Source organism: Notolepis coatsorum (genome assembly GCF_963971535.1).
Source record: "Notolepis coatsorum genome assembly, chromosome: 17".
NCBI lineage: Eukaryota > Metazoa > Chordata > Actinopteri > Aulopiformes > Paralepididae > Notolepis > Notolepis coatsorum.
Genome location: NC_140181.1, coordinates 20,757,806 through 20,777,556, shown reverse-complemented (window position 1 = coordinate 20,777,556; position 19,751 = coordinate 20,757,806). Strand labels below are relative to the sequence as shown.

General features: G+C 42.1%; 2 protein-coding genes across 2 annotated transcripts in view; both read left to right on the top strand.

Annotated features, from left to right (window-relative positions):
• Nucleotides 1-836: 836 nt before the first annotated feature.
• LOC311243822 (cytosolic sulfotransferase 3-like) lies at nt 837-4,494 on the top strand (the record flags this gene model as incomplete). Its single annotated transcript, XM_084333188.1, is given in 8 exon segments — nt 837-855; nt 858-974; nt 1,163-1,291; nt 1,708-1,808; nt 3,160-3,286; nt 3,374-3,471; nt 3,553-3,727; nt 3,912-4,494. Coding segments are annotated over 8 exon segments (882 nt in total). The 3' UTR covers nt 4,028-4,494.
• LOC311243821 (cytosolic sulfotransferase 3-like) overlaps nt 3,618-19,751 on the top strand; it is a 36,404-nt gene continuing 20,270 nt past the window's right edge. Inside the window, exon 1 of the mRNA XM_084333187.1 lies at nt 3,618-3,727. The gene's annotated coding sequence lies outside the window, so the exon portion shown is untranslated. The remainder of the gene's footprint in view (nt 3,728-19,751) is intronic.

Here is a 19,751-nt window from a genome sequence, read left to right as displayed (position 1 = left end):
ACATAATACGATATGCAAATATACAGTACTGTTACCCATAGATCCTGACAGAGAGTATATAGGGGAGAGTGGGGTAAGTAGTGCCAAGGGGCAAGGAGTGCCACCCCTGTTATCTAGAAAACCATAGAAGAAGTTGGTCATGTGAAAACATATTTTTGAAGAGGCATCCATTTCACTCAACCTGCAGAGAAGGGAGACACCTGGCTTGAGAGGTAAGCACATTTTAAGTTCAAAAAAAAAAATGTGCCCTCCAAAGTAAAATTTGTATGATCAAGGTTTTTTGATTGCTGTGTTTGAACAATTATAGACAACTTTGAAAACAGTTCACACGTGCTTTAGTAAGCTACACCATGAGTCTATACAGTCAGGGGTGTAGCTCCATATTCTGGGCCCCATGAAAGAATGTATTTGTAGGCCCCCAGTGAATGCGAGCGCGCGTATGAAAACGCATAATATGGTTTTCACCTATACATTCGGATCAGCAGTTCAGCACCTGCACTGTTGGTGGGTGAGCCTAGTAAAGGATGTCGCATTGCGTTCATCTTCAATGAATGGACCAATGCAATAGTCTACCAAAGCCCCCCCTCTCTCTATATATATCTCACACACACACACACACACACACACACACACACACACACACACACACACACACACACACACACACACTTCAGAAAGAAACATAGTATCAATGAGAGCATCAATAATACACCTGAGTGATGTCTAGTAAAAAAAATAAAAATAAAAAAATGGTTTATCTGTACAGATGGAGCTGCTAGTTAGATCAGACCTGAATGGTCACAGTGAAGATATTATTATACGTTTTATTCGTACAGATGGAGCTGCCACCTCGGCCATTATGTTTGACTTTCAAGGAATCCCCATGATCAACATTTTCACTGATAACTGGGACAATGTACAGAACTTCAAAGCCAGACCAGATGATATTCTCATAACTACTTACCCAAAAGCAGGTGTGTACTGCATGAATCTCAATTATTTACGTTATGTCACAATATTTAGGTTTAATGGGTTTTGTGCTTTTAAATGCCTCAGAAAGGTAATAGTGTGCCTTTATGTACTCGTATGTATTATGTTTATGTAGGCTTTGTACTGTGTATGCAATGTTTCAAACATGTATTCATATTTTTCAATTTCTCAGGAACTACATGGGTGTCTTATATCCTAGACTTACTATATTTCGGGCAGACATCTCTGGAGCGCCAGACATCCATCCCTATCTATGAGAGGGTTCCCTTCCTGGAGATCAACATACCATCTTTCCCCACTGGTTGGAAGTTAACACATCATCACATTAAATCACATATTTTATTCTAACAAGTGACTACAGTGTAAATTAGAATTTTGGCCCTGTTTTATTTTGTGCCAAATGTCCCTCTGGATGAATAAAGTATTTATATTCTATTCTATTCTATTTGGGTTAGGCCCGGATTCACTTTAATGTCACCTTTGATGCTCTTTGCCTTACCTTTATATCAATGGTGTACTTATCTTCCTCATTAAATATGAAGGCAGTATACCACTTATCTTCCTCATTAAATATGAAAGGCAGTATACCACTTTACATTATCATGATGCCCACAAGGCTTTGATTAATAGCCATAGTATTACTGTAGCAAATCTAACATCAGCACACCAGTCCTGGCTAACTCGTATTATTTTACCCTTTTCCATCCCTCTATAAAGGACAAGAATTAGCAGACAATCTACCCACCTCTCCTCGCATCATCAAAACTCATCTTTCAGTGCAGTTTGTGCCCAAGTCCTTCTGGGAGCAGAACAGCAAAGTACAACAGTTTTCTTTATCTCCACTTGAAGGTGCACTCTGTAAGATGTTCAATCATTTGGAATTAGGACAAGTGGTGTAGACTTGAAAAGCAGTTTTATTTATTTTTTGCAGCTGTCCATGTTGAGCTTTAGCCTTTAGCCTGTCACATCCACACTGCCCCCACTGTTGACATGCTTCATTGCATCTTTCGAAGGAGTAGCGTGCATTTCTGAGGACGTGCACAAAGTACACTCCAAAGGCACAGGATATGCAGCTCTGCCCTATTGTGCATGCCAACACGCATTTAGAAGCAAGTATACCAAGACCATTACTGTACTGGGAACCTGTGTAGACTAGTCCAGGGTGATTGCCTTGACCTGTGACAAAGACACATCTGATTATACTGTAAGCTTCCTATTTTGGAAAGGGACATGTATCATGACATGTGGGACATGTATCTTGCCCCATTGAATTGTATTAGAGCCTGGTGAGAGGATGCAGCACAGTAGTACTAAGTGTTTGTGCTAAGTCTGTACTAGTCAACATCATGCCAGACGATGTTTAAATAGAGCCTGGGTTAAAACATATTTAAGAATGAATTGCATGCAGAAGGTGTATCATTTACAGGGTGTAAAAAACATTAGAATAATACATTTACATTTACATTTAGTCATTTCGCTGACGCTTTTATCCAAAGCGACTTACAAGTTCTGTACGACAAGCCATCAGGAAGGGCACAACTCATCAGCTGAGCAACAATGTTCATCAAAGTGTTGAGTGCTACAGTGTAGGTTAGTTTATTAGGACACGTTTCTTTAATAGTTGTCATACAGAAGTACAGAATACTTTTATACAAAATGCTTCTTACTGTTACGCTCCAGAGACTGTGCTAGACAAGATAAGTATGAAATAAAATAGTATAGCATGTAAAATAGAAGTAAAAATAGAGGTCACAGTGTTCAGTATAGACATATGTACAATGTTCGATGCAGAATAGAAGTAACTGAGTTACCATACAATATACAATATACTATGCAATGTACTAATATACAATACTATATAGTGCAAGGCAGAAATGGGATGAGGTACAATTTAGGTACAATTTACAGTAAGGTGTACAAGTGCATAATATTAAAACTATTTTAGAGGAACAATGTGAAATGCAATATTTGGCCCTGATGTATAGGGTTTCAGGTTTGGGGAACTATATGTATAGAAGCTCATTAGGCTCATCATTAGGGTGTAGCAATAGCATAGTGTTGTCTGTTATAAAGCACAGTATTGGAGCATCGTTCTATCTCTTTCCCTGTAGACCCACTGCTAATGTGATATTGACATTGAGGTAATTAAAGTGTTCTCTCTTTCATCAGGTGGTGTATGTGGCCCGTAATGCCAAGGACAGTACAGTGTCCTATTTCCACTTTAGCCGCATGAGTATGTCGCAGCCAGAGCCAGGAGACTGGAGCAGCTTCCTACAGAGGTTCATGGAGGGAAGGAGTGAGTTCTAAATAGAATTGAGGGTGTTTTTAAGACTAACTCTGTCCCTTGAGATTTAATTTAATTTCTTTTCGTGAAATGTTTCAGTGGTGTTTGGACCATGGCATGACCATGTGACTGGCTGGTGGGAGAAGAAGCAGAGTCATTCTAAACTCCTCTACATGTTCTATGAAGATCTGATAGAGGTGAGAGAGAGAGAGAGAGGTTTGGGCGTCCCTTTCCAAAGCAATGAGATTATGAGACTATTGCTTTGTTCGTGTTTTCAGGATACTGGGCGAGAACTGGACCGGCTGTGCTCTTTTCTGGGTTTGTCTCCTTCAGCCGAGGAGAAGGAAAGAGTCATATTGGAAGCGTCCTTTGACAACATGAAGAAGAACAAGATGACCAACTACTCCACCGTCCAAACCATGGATTCAGCCGTCTCTCCCTTCATCCGAAAAGGTACAGTAAATTATTACACGCTAAGAAATGTGATGGAGGGATCATGTTTCCTATTACGGCAGTTCATGGTGGCCCCCACTGCTCAGATTTGCATCATTACCACTAGATTCCTAGTTTATCCCAGATGATCACTAGCAGATGTTTCTCATACAATACATCTGTCTGATTCTTTCTGGATCTCCAGGAAAGGTTGGTGACTGGAAAAAACATTTCACTGTGGCCCAGAATGAACAGTTTGATGAAGACTACAAGAGAAAGATGAAGGACCCCACACGACTAGTATTCCGTACTGAGGTGTAGAAAGATCTGTCCAGGCTGCGTATGATTTGGGGAGCTGCAGAGATAGATGGGATTCACCACAACAACAACCTTGTCATCTTTGCTAGACCTACACACCTAACCACTTTTGAAAGAAAATATATAATTTCTGTCCAGTGTTGGAGAGGTAAAAGTATGAAATCACTGACTTGTTTACACGATCCAGAAATAATACACCATTATAAAATTTTCTGTTGATATAATTTCTCATATGTCAACACAAAGCAATCATTGTTTTGTACATACTTTAGCAACCATTGTCTCTTCCATTGCCAAGGATTGCTATGTTACAGGCAACCATGCTGGAAGATGGAGAACTACACATTTTGTCCAAGGTCTCTATCATAATTTATTGCATCTTGAGGTGAAATGTACATGAATCACAATCTCTTCTAAAAGGCTAGTAATCAACAGTGAGTGGTTGCCATGGTAACTAAAAAGCCACTGGATGGCGCATGTGTAGAAGTAATTTTTTTTTATAAAAATAATAAAGTTCTTTTCAACCAAATTAACCATTCTGTGTTCAAATATGAAAGAACGATGTACATGTATGACAGATTCTTAGATATAATTCAAAGAGATAAGGGTCAGGTCTTGTTAGTTCCTGCTGCCAGGCTACATTAACAGGCGCTTCCATTTGTATTGATCTATGGTGCGCCCATAGGGACAGATTTATGTAGGCCTACGGGTACATCGAATTTCCGGGTAAAATCCCACACGGAATTTCAAGGCATACATGTCTGAATATTATTTAGTAAATTACTAGGGATATTGCCTAGAAATGTTTGATATATATTCCCAACATTTATCCCTAACCCATAGCACAGATACAAATCTCAAGTGGTCCTTTACACATACTTTGCCATGAGTGTCCACAATTTAATAGTTGTAGCCCATGGCAACAGCAGCACTGCGGGCACCATCGACTTGTGCTTCAACTCGGGTATATTACCATTGATGGTTACATCACAGACGACAATGAGGAACAGTAGAGAGCCCCAGTGGAGAGCTTCGTATGGTGGTGCGACAATGGCCTGCTTTTATCCAAATCGCTTAATAACTTATGCCTTACATTCACCCATTCATTCACACACAGACAGTGGCAGAGGCAACCATGCAAGGTGCCAGCAGTTAGTAGGTTTAGTGTCGTTCTCAAGGACCTTTTGACACGCTGCCCGGAAGGAGCCAGAATCAAACTGGGACCCTTCTGATTACCAGATGACTGCTCTACCTCCTGAACCACTGTCGTCCCTTCACCTCCGACTTGGTGGAGGCCCCCCAACTCCTATCACTATCAAAAGGGAAGAGGTGGAGGACACCTACAAGTTCTTGGGAGTACACTAGAACAGTAGACTGGACTGGTCAGACAACACAGAGGCTCTACACAGGAAGGGACAGAGTACACTAGAACAGTAGACTGGACTGGTCAGACAACACAGAGGCTCTACACAGGAAGGGACAGAGTACACTAGAACAGTATACTGGACTGGTCAGACAACACAGAGGCTCTACACAGGAAGGGACAGAGTACACTAGAACAGTATACTGGACTGGTCAGACAACACAGAGGCTCTACACAGGAAGGGAAGCTCCGTAGTGGGAGTTGAATTGAATATAACTTTATTGTCCACGAAGGTGGAAAATTGTCTTTGGCTCACCAAGCAGGACAATCAACACAAGAAGCCAGAAGACAACTAGCACAACGTAAATACAATACATAAAAACTAGGGCTGTCAGTTTATCGCTTTAATTAGATTAATTAATTGCACAGCAAATTATCGCATTATAACAAATAAAAATAATTTTTTTTATCTCATTCATTCCATAAGAACGTAGAACAAACATTTACAGACTTTTTTTTTTTTTTTTTTTGTCCATTTGCTATCTGATTCTAGGGACATCTATGGATCTCAGGGAATGTATTCCCAGTGTCAGAAATACTGTGTCTGTTACTAGGCTTGAGTAAATTGTAATGAACCAAATGAGAATATCAATAAAAAAAGTTTTTATCTTTGCCTGTGAATAGCACAACACCATGCTAAAATTGACCAGACCTGAAAAATCTAAGCAAATGAATAAAGGGAAGATGATTAAACAGAAGGTTTTGTAGATACAGTACTGAATTCTGCCATCTGGACACATGCAATTTGAAATATGATTATATATTATATATTATATATATATATATATTATATCAGGCCTAAAATGGTTATGCGATTAAAATGCGATTAATTAGATAAATTAATTACAAATCCTCTAATTAATTAGATACTTTTTTTTTAATCGCCTGACAGCACTATACAACTGTTCACGTCTTGTTGGTCACTTTGCAGAATTAAGGATACTAATGGCACTTGGAACGAAAGACTTCTTGAATATATTCCTAGTTGCCAGGGGGACTCTATAGCGCCTCCCAGAGCTCAAGAGCTCACACTGGCTGAATAAAGGATGGGAGCTGTCTGCCAGGATACTCCTTGCCTTCTTCCTTGTTCTTTCTGTGAGGAGTACAGTCAAGGGCTTTTGGGGTTTGCCCACTATCTTGCTGGCCATTGACACAATGTGAGAGAGTTTATTCTTAAGTTTGCAGTTCGCGTGAATACTTTACCCAAGGCAGTTGTCCTTCCGCGTTCGGTTTGCGCGCCCTGATTGGCCTCTCAGCGCCCAATCGTGTTACTCCTAACGCTCGCTCCTAACTTTCAGAACTTCTCTCAGTTCCACAAGTCCATCACATCAGCTATCCTACCTGCATCAATATACTACTAACTATCAACTAACTCGCTATACCGCCGTGCATCAATATACTAACTAACTAGCACATCAATGCACTAACTACTACCGCCGTGCATCAATATACTGCAGTGCTACCGCCGTGCATCAATATACTGCTACCGCCGTTTATGTCTAATAAACTAGACTAAATATAGCCTATAGAACAGATTTTTACAGCCTAACGTTAATATAGAGATGAAAACAATACGTTATTTATATTGATGTGATGTCGATTGATATGAATAGTGCGTTACGTTAATATAGAGATGAAAACACTACGTTATTTATATTGATGTGATGCCGATTGATATGAATAGCGCGTTACGTTAATATCTGAGATGAAAACACTACGTTATTTATATTGATGTGATGCCGATTGATATGAAGAGATGAAAACACTACGTTATTTATATTGATGTGATGCCGATTGATATGAATAGCGCGTTACGTTAATATCTGAGATGAAAACACTACGTTATTTATATTGATGTGATGCTGATCGATATGAAGAGATGAAAACACCACGTTATTTATATTGATGTGATGCCGATTGATATGAATAGCGCGTTACGTTAATATCTGAGATGAAAACACTATGTTATTTATATTGATGTGATGCCGATTGATATGAATAGCGCGTTACGTTAATATAGAGAGATGAAAACACTACGTTATTTATATTGATGTGATGTCGATTGATATGAAAACAATACGAGGAAATGGGCGAGGACTGAATGAATGAATGAATGAAAAACTTTATTTAACAGATTGCAGAATGGGTACAATACAGTACGGCTCAATACATACAATTGTTAAGGGGATGCAGACCTGAGAAAGACGTTTGTCTTGTTTCCATCAGGGTCCCCCATTTTCAATTCATATAGACATTTATGACATACACAACATACATGACATTTATGGCATAGGGACATATAGGTATTTAGTACTGATACATTTGTGACATAAACGGTATTCAAATATACAGTACTGTTACCCCTAGATCCTGACAGAGTATATATGATGGGGAGGGGACTGTACATTAGGAGGGGGTGGGTGGGTGGGAGAGAAATATACATACGGCGGGGAGGGAATATATACATGCGGTGGGGAGGAGACTGTCTATTAGGAGGTGGTGGGGGTTTTGGGCATTTACGGTGGCCAGTTTAGAATTGCAGCCTCCCGTAGGTGCTCTTTAAGAGCGGTTTTGAATGTGGGTAGTGATTCACATTCCTTTGCAGCTTTGGGTAGGGCGTTCCACATTGTTGTGGCATAATTGCGAAACGTGTTTAGTCCCTTGTTTGAGCCGAATCTGGGTTTTACATGATTTGTTGAGCTTCCTCTGGTGTAGTGGTTGTGGTATTCACTGACCTTTGGGAAGTATTTTGACATGTACATGGGTACCCCGGTCGTATAGTGTATCTTGTAGACCAGGCCCATTGCAAGTTGCTGTACTCTGTCGTCTACTCTAAGCCATCCTAGGTTGTCAAAGTGGGCAGGGGTGAGGTGGGTTCTGGGGTTCAGGTCAAGTAGTAGTCTGACCAGTTTGTTTTGTGATGTTTGTAATTTTGTTTTAAGCGCCTTTGAGGTGCTTTGGTACCATGAGGTGCACGCATAGTCGTAGTACCCTTGAATGAGTGCTCCTGCCAGAGTCTTCAGGGTATTCTTGTTTACCAGAGAGGAGATCCGGTACAAGAATCTAGTTCGTTGGTTGACTTTTTTTATTACATTGGATGCCATTTTGTCACAGGAAAGATTTGCCTCTAGGATGGAACCCAGGTAGGTAATTTCGTCTTTCCTTGTGACAATATTGTCACCCACTGTAACTGAGAAGCCGTCGGTCTTGCTGAGTTTGTTATTTGAACCGAAGAGAATGGACTCTGTTTTGCCCATGTGTAATGATAGTTTGTTATCAGCGAGCCATATGCAGATTTTGCCTAGTTCCGTGCTGAGGGTTTTTTCAACCTGCAACTTGTTCTTGTCAGAGACCAGCAGGGCTGAGTCGTCCGCAAACAGGAACAAGTTGCAGTCACAGGCTGACGACATGTCATTTGCATAAATTAGGAAAAGTAGCGGTCCTAGTATGCTTCCTTGTGGAACACCACAGCTCACTGTGAGGGGGGGGGGGGGATAGAGTACCGTTTACCTCTACCATCTGTTCTCTCCCCTCCAGGTAGGATTGCATCCAGCTCACTGATAAGCTATCAAAACCAATTGCTTTTAGCTTGTCCATCAGAATGGAGTGATTGACAGTGTCGAAGGCCTTTTGTAGGTCCAGCATGACCATGCCGCAGTATTTGCCCGCGTCCACCTCTTGTTTGATGTGGTCGTTCAAATAGAGGAGGCATGTGTCAGTGGAGTGGGACATTCTGAAGCCAGATTGGAATTCGTAGATTAGATTTTTTTCCACCAGGTACTTTTCGACCTGTTCGTAGACTATTTTCTCCATGACTTTCGAGATGGAGGTAAGAATAGAAACAGGGCGGTAGTTGCCTGGGTCTAATTTGCTGCCCTTTTTGTGCAGAGGGGTCACTCTTGAAGTCCTTGGGGACGTGTCCCTGTTTTATAGAGAGGTTTATTATGTGTGTGATGACTGGGGTGATGGCGGCTGCTGCATCTCTGAGGAATTTGGGGGGGATGTTGTCATGGCCAGTGGCCTTGTTAGGTTGTAGGGCGCTCAATTTTTTTAGTACTTGGGCTGTGGAACTGAAAGCTAGGCGCAACACGATTGGGCGCTGAGAGGCCAATCAGGGCGCGCAAACCGAACGCGGAAGGACAACTGCCTTGGGTAAAATATTCACGCTTACAGTTCGGCCCCGTTCCCCGTACCTGGATAACTGAGTTAGCCGGATAACTTTCGGTTAAGTCTGACTTAAGCCGGACTTTCCGGCTCCCCGTACCTGGATTTTCCAAATCACCATGACAACAGATCCAAAAGTTTGAGCCTGGTCGAAAGCAGGGTTTAAGTTCAAGTTAGCCGGATCAACCATCGCCACGCCCCCGCAAAGGAGTGACAGCTCGTTTCCTGAAATTATTCCCACAGTCTAGGATCTGCGTTATACCATTCTGAATTACGTTTTTGTGCTCCATTCTTCCAGAGGGGTCTTTTGAAATGTAAAATAGACCCAAAATGCTGATACTAAATTCACTTTGTCCTAAATAATGCACGTTATATACCGTGGCGCTCGCTCGGTGCAACAACAACAAAATAAAGAATATTCTAAACATCTCTCGTTCATTAATGTATAAACAATGAATTTATCCCATCTGGCACAGTGGCTCAGCGGTAGTGCTCAATCCTGGCAACCCAGCGACCGGTGCTCGAAACCCCGTGTTACCAATATAATTTTTTTGAATATAATATTAATTATTATACGCAAAGGTAGCCTGGTTTTAAGTTAAAATATTATAAATCTACATGCATTGAGGATGTCATTCTTTATATAGCTCTCAACGTGCACCAAATTGAATTATTCCTATATTGCAAAAAGAAGGAGACGACTGGGTTTCGAACCCCGGTCGTCTGCGTGAAAGTCAAAAGAAGAACCCGTTACACCACAGAGAAGATAAGTAAAAGATCGACCATACATCAATCAATGGGTAAGGGAGCCGTATCGTTATTCTGTATAACAGTTTTACTAATTACTTTCGCTAGCAAGATCTCATTTGATTATTCAATCCAGCAGGCAAGTTTAAAGAAATATAATCTGATTGATTGAGGTAATGAGGGACTTAAAATTAGCCTATAGATAACGCATTTAACTTGTCGGCGAGGCGATTGAGCCGTACTGCAATATGTTACTAAAGTTTTAAATCAATTAATCAATCAATGCCGCTAGAGAATCAGGATCTCTGCTCTCGACACTTGCTGCCTTCTCGGCTGAGGCGGGCAGCCTATTCCATCCTGAGTCTCAAGTCTGGCTTGAGTTAACGAGACTGAATCCACCTTCGAGGAACAGGAAAATCCCGGCTTCAAACATCGGGTTAACTGAAGCTGGATAATGACATCTTGATCGACTTAGTTGAACCAGGTACGGGGAACGGGGCCCTGGGTGACCGAACCAAACAGGAAAATTCAAAGTTAAAACACTCAATAAGGGTTTTGTACACCAGCTCTAAAATCTGCTGATTGACACCGAAGCCCTGGAGTCTTCTCGAAAGATAACGTCACTGTGAACATTTTTTATCTTTTATCAAATTTTCTTTATTTTCTCTTTTTCCACATGAAACAAGACACAACACAATACAGTAACAATAATAATAAACAAGACACCACAGGACAGTAACGGCAATAATAATAATAATAATAATAATGACGACAATTAAATTAAATCAAATTAAATTAATTAAAATAAAATAGTTATAATATAAATGAAAGTATAAATTAAATGTATAAAGGAAAAGAAAAGAAAAAGATATATATACAACCAATCCAGGGGAAGCTCAGCAGACCAGAACACCACAGGAGCGTCCACCCACCCCTGCTATCCAACTCAAAACGGGACCCCCATATATCACAGGCCCATCACACATAAAGCTGAGCATCCCACGCCCCCACCCACCCTAGCCACGGCCCCCGGCCCGTGAGAACCCCAAGTCCAGCATCCCAGGGAACCAGAGCACCACGCCTCAATGATAGTCCGACTCCCCGAGACCCCGAACCCGGGGCCCCCACTGCCCAGAGCCAAGGTCATCAAAACCACAGCAACCGAGGGCCCAAAAGAAACCACTCCACATGCAGTGATTCCACAACATACGAGACCCCCCTCCCCGAGCCAAGCCACCAAGATGATGGCCTCACCCCTGATACTCCTCCGCATCAAGCCACACCCGCCCAAACGATGGATACATATTCCATACTATAAAGTGAAAAGTGAAACATCCCGAGCCCCCATCCGCCCCAGTCGGCCCCAAATCCCATGGCTGAGATTTGGTTCCAAATGTAAAGTGCACTACAAATTAAATGTATTATTATTATTATTATTATTATTATTATTATTATTATTATTATTATTATTATTATTATTATTATTATTATTATTATTATTATTATTATTATTATTATTATTATTATTATTATTATTATTATTATTATTATTATGAAGACATTTCTAAAAGACATTTCTTCCCCCATTCTCACCCCAGGACCCCTCAGGTCAGGACCAACCGTCCCGATCTCGCTCCGCTGCTAGATCATTGAGTTTACTTTCTCAGCTGCCGATGCCCACAAATTAATGTTGGATTGCAATTACCCGAGCTGTGGAGATCTACAAATAAATTACATCTAAGAATGTTAAAGCCCAATTAATTATTGTACGTTTGTCGGGTTGTTTTCATCTCATAGCTATCAGTTATTTGGCTGCTGTAATAGTAGTGAGACAATTTTTTGTAACTGGACCTCGTTGTATAAAATGACCTATATTGAGACCTCTAGGTGGATATGTGGATATACAGCTTATCCTCTAGGTCTAGGTGATATATGTCAAGGTATGTTGAAAATAAAGGGGAGGTTTCTGAGCCATTTTCAGTGCTCACAAAAATTAATTCAAATTCAGTGTTCTTCAAGGTCTCGGGATATGGAGGGATGTCTGACCATGTTTATCAATTCTTGAGTGGTACATTTCTTTTACATTTTGTCATCAACCCAATGTTGCAACACCTTTGAGACATAATTGAGCACAGTAACGGCTATCATTATGCATAGATATGTCCCAAGCCTCTATATACAATTTTTTTTTTATAAATTGAATGGGCAAGAATCAAAATGTGTTCATTGCATACATAAGATATTGACATACAGTGTTGAGCTGCCTCTGAAATGATCCTGTAGTGTCCCAGCTTTACAGTGGTGTATGGAACTTCTATGTGGCACCTATACTTTTGACCTTGGAACCAATTTATTTGGGCTTAAGTGGTTAAGGAGCCCTTATGAGCTTTTGTTTTTAATCATTTGAGTACCGTTCACCCTCTACACCTCTGACTTCTGTTATAACTGGAGTACGTGCCACCTAGTTCTCAGACGACTCCTCCATCATCAGTTACATCACGGACGACAATGAGGATAAGTACAGAGCCCTGATGGAGAACTTCATAGGGTGGAGCGACAGCAACCACCTCCAATTCAACATCAGCAATATTTGCAAGAGCAAAGAGCAAGGAGACACACCACAAATCGCTTAGGTCAGTCCTTTGTGCCAGTAGCAATCAGGCTCCACAACCATACAAGAAGCTGAGCCCCACTAAAGTTCAAACTCTGGGGATGCCCCTGCAAAAAAACAAACAGATACATAAATAAACAAATAAATATAACCTTTCTGAGTTCTGTGTATGAATACCCTTCTACTTTTTAACTGTGTGGACCCTAGTGTAAGTCTGTGTGTCTGAAATGTGTAGAGTATATGACGGACAACGGTATATGACACGAAATATTTTTATACCGACTGTAAAAAAGAAAGATTGAATTCGGAAATCTTATCAGTCTAATGTTATATATTTGCACTAATTGTTAGATCACAATCTGTACATACTGTATGATGGTTTAAATTGCTTTTGAAGCATCGCATCATCTGCAAACGTTCAAACTGATCTCAAAGATGGGAAAGAGGTCTCTTTTCAAGCGACAACTAATTCCATTTAGGTTTCTACACCTGGAAAAAAATCACATGACATCTCAAGTGCTGTAGTAGAACAGAGTCCATATTTACATGGCTTGTGTAAGGCTTCTTAGTTACATAAAACATGAGGGCTCAAAGGTTTGATATCTAGGTTCAAGTTCAAGTGTGAATTGCCTGACACTTAAGATAATTTCATTCTGATTTGGCTGTTGACCTACATTATCATTAAATGGACAATCCTAGACAGGTGAGTCAGTGTGCAAATGTGAGTGTGTATAACTAGCTTGTGTTATTGTACTTGTGTGATGCAGCAGAGCTGTAAAGTGTGAGGGGTGGATGGTGGGGGTCAGGGGTATGTAATGTCTTCTGTATTGAGATTAAAATGAAAAGTGAAAAGTTCCACTCACAGAGTTCACAAAATGACCAAAGCAATGACATATCCTTGGTGTTGCTCATGCTACATACGTTACAGGCCCCTGAGGACTATAGCATTACCGTACCTCACAGCTATGTTATTTGTCTGCTTAGCACTGGCATTGCAAACAGGTACTTCTTTTAACTTTTTTTGTGTTTTCAAATGTATATAATTTTGTTCACATAAACCACACTGGCAGCGCAGTACAAGACATTCCCCTGAAACGTCATTCTTCAGCTTTTCATAAAGTCTAAACCCCTCTCGGACTCAAAATGACAAAATCATACCTATTTCAGTCAAAAGGTCAAATTTACCTCAACCATATTTGGCATTGTTCAAATGTCCTTCAACATCAACAAGGACACATACTGTAGTAGCCGTGTTTCCATCAAAGTATTTTACACGCATTGTGAAGCATTACATTAGAAAAACTGGATGGAAATGGTCAGATCTTTATAAAACGTTGTTATATCGCAAACGTTTTTGCGCTTGCTTGAGGAGGTGTTTGCTCCTCGTCGCATCGTCTCCACACATTCAAATTGATCACAAAGTTCGGAAAGAGGTGTCCTTTCAAGTGACAACACAATCCCATTTAGGTTTCTACACCTGAAAATATCACATGACATCTCAAGAGCTGTATAGTAGAACAGAGTCCATGTTTACATGGCTTGTGTAAGGCTTCTTAGTTACATAAAACATGTGGGCTCAAAGGTTTGACAACTATGTGAATTGCCTGACGTACGCCTACTTGAACACCTAGACTCATGGCAGGAAGTCGCACAGTATACACTTAAGATAATTCAATTCTTATTTGGCTGTTGACCTACATTATCATTAAATGGACAATCCTAGACAGGTGAGTCAGTGTGCAAATGTGAGTGTGTATAACTAGCTTGTGTTATTGTACTTGTGTGATGCAGCAGAGCTGTAAAGTGAGGGGTGGGGGGTGGGGGTCAGGGGTATGTAATGTCTTCTGTATTGAGATTAAAATGCATTACAATGAAAAGTTCCACTCACAGTGTTCAATAAATGACCAAAGCAATGACATATCCTTGGTGTTGCTCATGCTACATACGTTACAGGCCCCTGAGGACTAGCATTACCGTACCTCACAGCTATGTTATTTGTCTGCTTTAGCACTGGCATTGCAAACAGGTACTTTTCTTAAATTTTTTTGTGTTTTCAAATGTATATAATTTTGTAACGTCATTCTTCAGCTTTTCATGAAGTCTAAACCCCTCAGACCCAAATCAAAATCATACCTATTTCAGTCAACAGTTCAAATTTACCTCAACCATATTTGGCATTGGTCAAATGTACTTCAACTAGGACATAGTAGCCGTGTTTCCATCGAAGTATTTGACAGGCATTGTGAATCATTGCATTAGAAAAACTGGATGGAAATGGTAAAAATGTGACCATTGTGCTTGAGGAGGTGTTTGCTTTTGTCGATAAACAGTGTATGTGCTAAATGGGCTGGAAAACACATTTGTTGAAATTATGTCACATGATTGATCAGTCCATTCACATTGCACAACAATTCTAAAGTGTCTGTAAATGAGCTCCATGGCCCTCCGGCCCTGCTCCAATGTGTAGGGGTGAACAGGAGCTATTGAAACAGTGTGTCGGGGAGAACAGGAGCTATTGAAACAGTGTGTAGGGGTGAACAGGAGCTATTGAAACAGTGTGTCGTGGAGAACAGGAGCTATTGAAACACTGTGTAGGGGTGAACAGGAGCTATTGAAACACTGTGTAGGGGTGAACAGGAGCTATTGAAACAGTGTGTCGTGGAGAACAGGAGCTATTGAAACACTGTGTAGGGGTGAACAGGAGCTATTGAAACACTGTGTAGGGGTGAACAGGAGCTATTGAAACAGTGTGTCGTGGAGAACAGGAGCTATTGAAACACTGTGTAGGGGTGAACAGGAGCTATTGAAACAGTGTGTAGGGGAGAACAGGAGCTATTGAAACACTGTGTTCGGGGAGAACAGGAGCTATTGAAACAGTGTGTAGGGGTGAACAGGAGCTATTGAAACAGTGTGTAGGGGAGAACAGGAGCTATTGAAACACTGTGTAGGGGAGAACAGGAGCTATTGAAACACTGTGTAGGGGTGAACAGGAGCTATTGAAACACTGTGTAGGGGTGAACAGGAGCTATTGAAACACTGTGTAGGGGAGAACAGGAGCTATTGAAACACTGTGTAGGGGAGAACAGGAGCTATTGAAACACTGTGTCGGGGTGAACAGGAGCTATTGAAACACTGTGTAGGGGAGAACAGGAGCTATTGAAACACTGTGTAGGGGTGAACAGGAGCTATTGAAACACTGTGTAGGGGAGAACAGGAGCTATTGAAACAGTGTAGGGGTGAACAGGAGCTATTGAAACACTGTGTAGGGGAGAACAGGAGCTATTGAAACACTGTGTAGGGGTGAACAGGAGCTATTGAAACACTGTGTAGGGGAGAACAGGAGCTATTGAAACAGTGTGTAGGGGAGAACAGGAGCTATTGAAACACTGTGTAGGGGAGAACAGGAGCTATTGAAACACTGTGTAGGGGTGAACAGGAGCTATTGAAACACTGTGTAGGGGTGAACAGGAGCTATTGAAACACTGTGTAGGGGAGAACAGGAGCTATTGAAACACTGTGTAGGGGAGAACAGGAGCTATTGAAACACTGTGTCGGGGTGAACAGGAGCTATTGAAACACTGTGTAGGGGAGAACAGGAGCTATTGAAACACTGTGTAGGGGTGAACAGGAGCTATTGAAACACTGTGTAGGGGAGAACAGGAGCTATTGAAACAGTGTAGGGGTGAACAGGAGCTATTGAAACACTGTGTAGGGGAGAACAGGAGCTATTGAAACACTGTGTAGGGGTGAACAGGAGCTATTGAAACACTGTGTAGGGGAGAACAGGAGCTATTGAAACAGTGTAGGGGTGAACAGGAGCTATTGAAACACTGTGTAGGGGAGAACAGGAGCTATTGAAACAGTGTGTCGGGGAGAACAGGAGCTATTGAAACAGTGTGTCGGGGTGAACAGGAGCTATTGAAACACTGTGTAGGGGAGAACAGGAGTTATTGAAACAGTGTGTCGGGGAGAACAGGAGCTATTGAAACACTGTGTAGGGGTGAACAGGAGCTATTGAAACACTGTGTTTGAGGAGAACAGGAGCTATTGAAACACTGTGTAGGGGAGAACAGGAGCTATTGAAACAGTGTGTCGGGGAGAACAGGAGCTATTGAAACACTGTGTCGGGGTGAACAGGAGCTATTGAAACAGTGTAGGGGTGAACAGGAGCTATTGAAACACTGTGTAGGGGTGAACAGGAGCTATTGAAACAGTGTAGGGGTGAACAGGAGCTATTGAAACACTGTGTCGGGGTGAACAGGAGCTATTGAAACACTGTGTAGGGGAGAACAGGAGCTATTGAAACAGTGTGTCGGGGTGAACAGGAGCTATTGAAACACTGTGTCGGGGTGAACAGGAGCTATTGAAACAGTGTGTTGGGGAGAACAGGAGCTATTGAAACAGTGTGTAGGGGTGAACAGGAGCTATTGAAACACTGTGTTCGGGGAGAACAGGAGCTATTGAAACAGTGTGTCGGGGAGAACAGGAGCTATTGAAACACTGTGTAGGGGTGAACAGGAGCTATTGAAACAGTGTGTCGGGGAGAACAGGAGCTATTGAAACACTGTGTAGGGGTGAACAGGAGCTATTGAAACAGTGTGTCGGGGAGAACAGGAGCTATTGAAACACTGTGTAGGGGTGAACAGGAGCTATTGAAACAGTGTGTCGGGGAGAACAGGAGCTATTGAAACACTGTGTTTGGGGAGAACAGGAGCTATTGAAACACTGTGTAGGGGAGAACAGGAGCTATTGAAACACTGTGTAGGGGAGAACAGGAGCTATTGAAACAGTGTAGGGGTGAACAGGAGCTATTGGAACACTGTGTTCGGGGAGAACAGGAGCTATTGAAACACTGTGTTCGGGGAGAACAGGAGCTATTGAAACAGTGTGTCGGGGAGAACAGGAGCTATTGAAACAGTGTGTAGGGGTGAACAGGAGCTATTGAAACACTGTGTTCGGGGAGAACAGGAGCTATTGAAACAGTGTGTCGGGGAGAACAGGAGCTATTGAAACACTGTGTAGGGGTGAACAGGAGCTATTGAAACAGTGTGTCGGGGAGAACAGGAGCTATTGAAACACTGTGTAGGGGTGAACAGGAGCTATTGAAACAGTGTGTCGGGGAGAACAGGAGCTATTGAAACACTGTGTAGGGGTGAACAGGAGCTATTGAAACAGTGTGTCGGGGAGAACAGGAGCTATTGAAACACTGTGTTTGGGGAGAACAGGAGCTATTGAAACACTGTGTAGGGGAGAACAGGAGCTATTGAAACACTGTGTAGGGGAGAACAGGAGCTATTGAAACAGTGTAGGGGTGAACAGGAGCTATTGGAACACTGTGTTCGGGGAGAACAGGAGCTATTGAAACACTGTGTTCGGGGAGAACAGGAGCTATTGAAACAGTGTGTCGGGGAGAACAGGAGCTATTGAAACACTGTGTAGGGGTGAACAGGAACTATTGAAACACTGTAGGGGAGAACAGGAGCTATTGAAACAGTGTGTCGGGGAGAACAGGAGCTATTGAAACACTGTGTAGGGGAGAACAGGAGCTATTGAAACAGTGTGTCGGGGAGAACAGGAGCTATTGAAACACTGTGTTCGGGGTGAACAGGAGCTATTGAAACACTGTGTTCGGGGAGAACAGGAGCTATTGGAACACTGTGTTCGGGGAGAACAGGAGCTATTGAAACACTGTGTTCGGGGAGAACAGGAGCTATTGGAACACTGTGTTCGGGGAGAACAGGAGCTATTGAAACACTGTGTTCGGGGAGAACAGGAGCTATTGAAACAGTGTGTCGGGGAGAACAGGAGCTATTGAAACACTGTGTAGGGGAGAACAGGAGCTATTGAAACAGTGTGTCGGGGAGAACAGGAGCTATTGAAACAGTGTGTAGGGGTGAACAGGAGCTATTGAAACACTGTGTTCGGGGAGAACAGGAGCTATTGAAACACTGTGTTCGGGGAGAACAGGAGCTATTGAAACACTGTAGGGGAGAACAGGAGCTATTGAAACACTGTGTAGGGGTGAAAAGGAGCTATTGAAACACTGTGTTTGGGGAGAACAGGAGCTATTGAAACACTGTGTAGGGGAGAACAGGAGCTATTGAAACACTGTGTAGGGGAGAACAGGAGCTATTGAAACAGTGTAGGGGTGAACAGGAGCTATTGAAACAGTGTAGGGGTGAACAGGAGCTATTGAAACACTGTGTCGGGGAGAACAGGAGCTATTGAAACACTGTGTAGGGGTGAACAGGAGCTATTGAAACAATGTGTAGGGGAGAACAGGAGCTATTGAAACACTGTGTAGGGGTGAACAGGAGCTATTGAAACAGTGTGTAGGGGAGAACAGGAGCTATTGAAACACTGTGTAGGGGTGAACAGGAGCTATTGAAACACTGTGTAGGGGTGAACAGGAGCTATTGAAACACTGTGTTCGGGGAGAACAGGAGCTATTGAAACACTGTGTTCGGGGAGAACAGGAGCTATTGAAACACTGTAGGGGAGAACAGGAGCTATTGAAACACTGTGTAGGGGTGAAAAGGAGCTATTGAAACACTGTGTTTGGGGAGAACAGGAGCTATTGAAACACTGTGTAGGGGTGAAAAGGAGCTATTGAAACACTGTGTAGGGGAGAACAGGAGCTATTGAAACACTGTGTAGGGGAGAACAGGAGCTATTGAAACAGTGTAGGGGTGAACAGGAGCTATTGAAACAGTGTAGGGGTGAACAGGAGCTATTGAAACACTGTGTCGGGGAGAACAGTCATCCCTATGAGACGCCTGTTT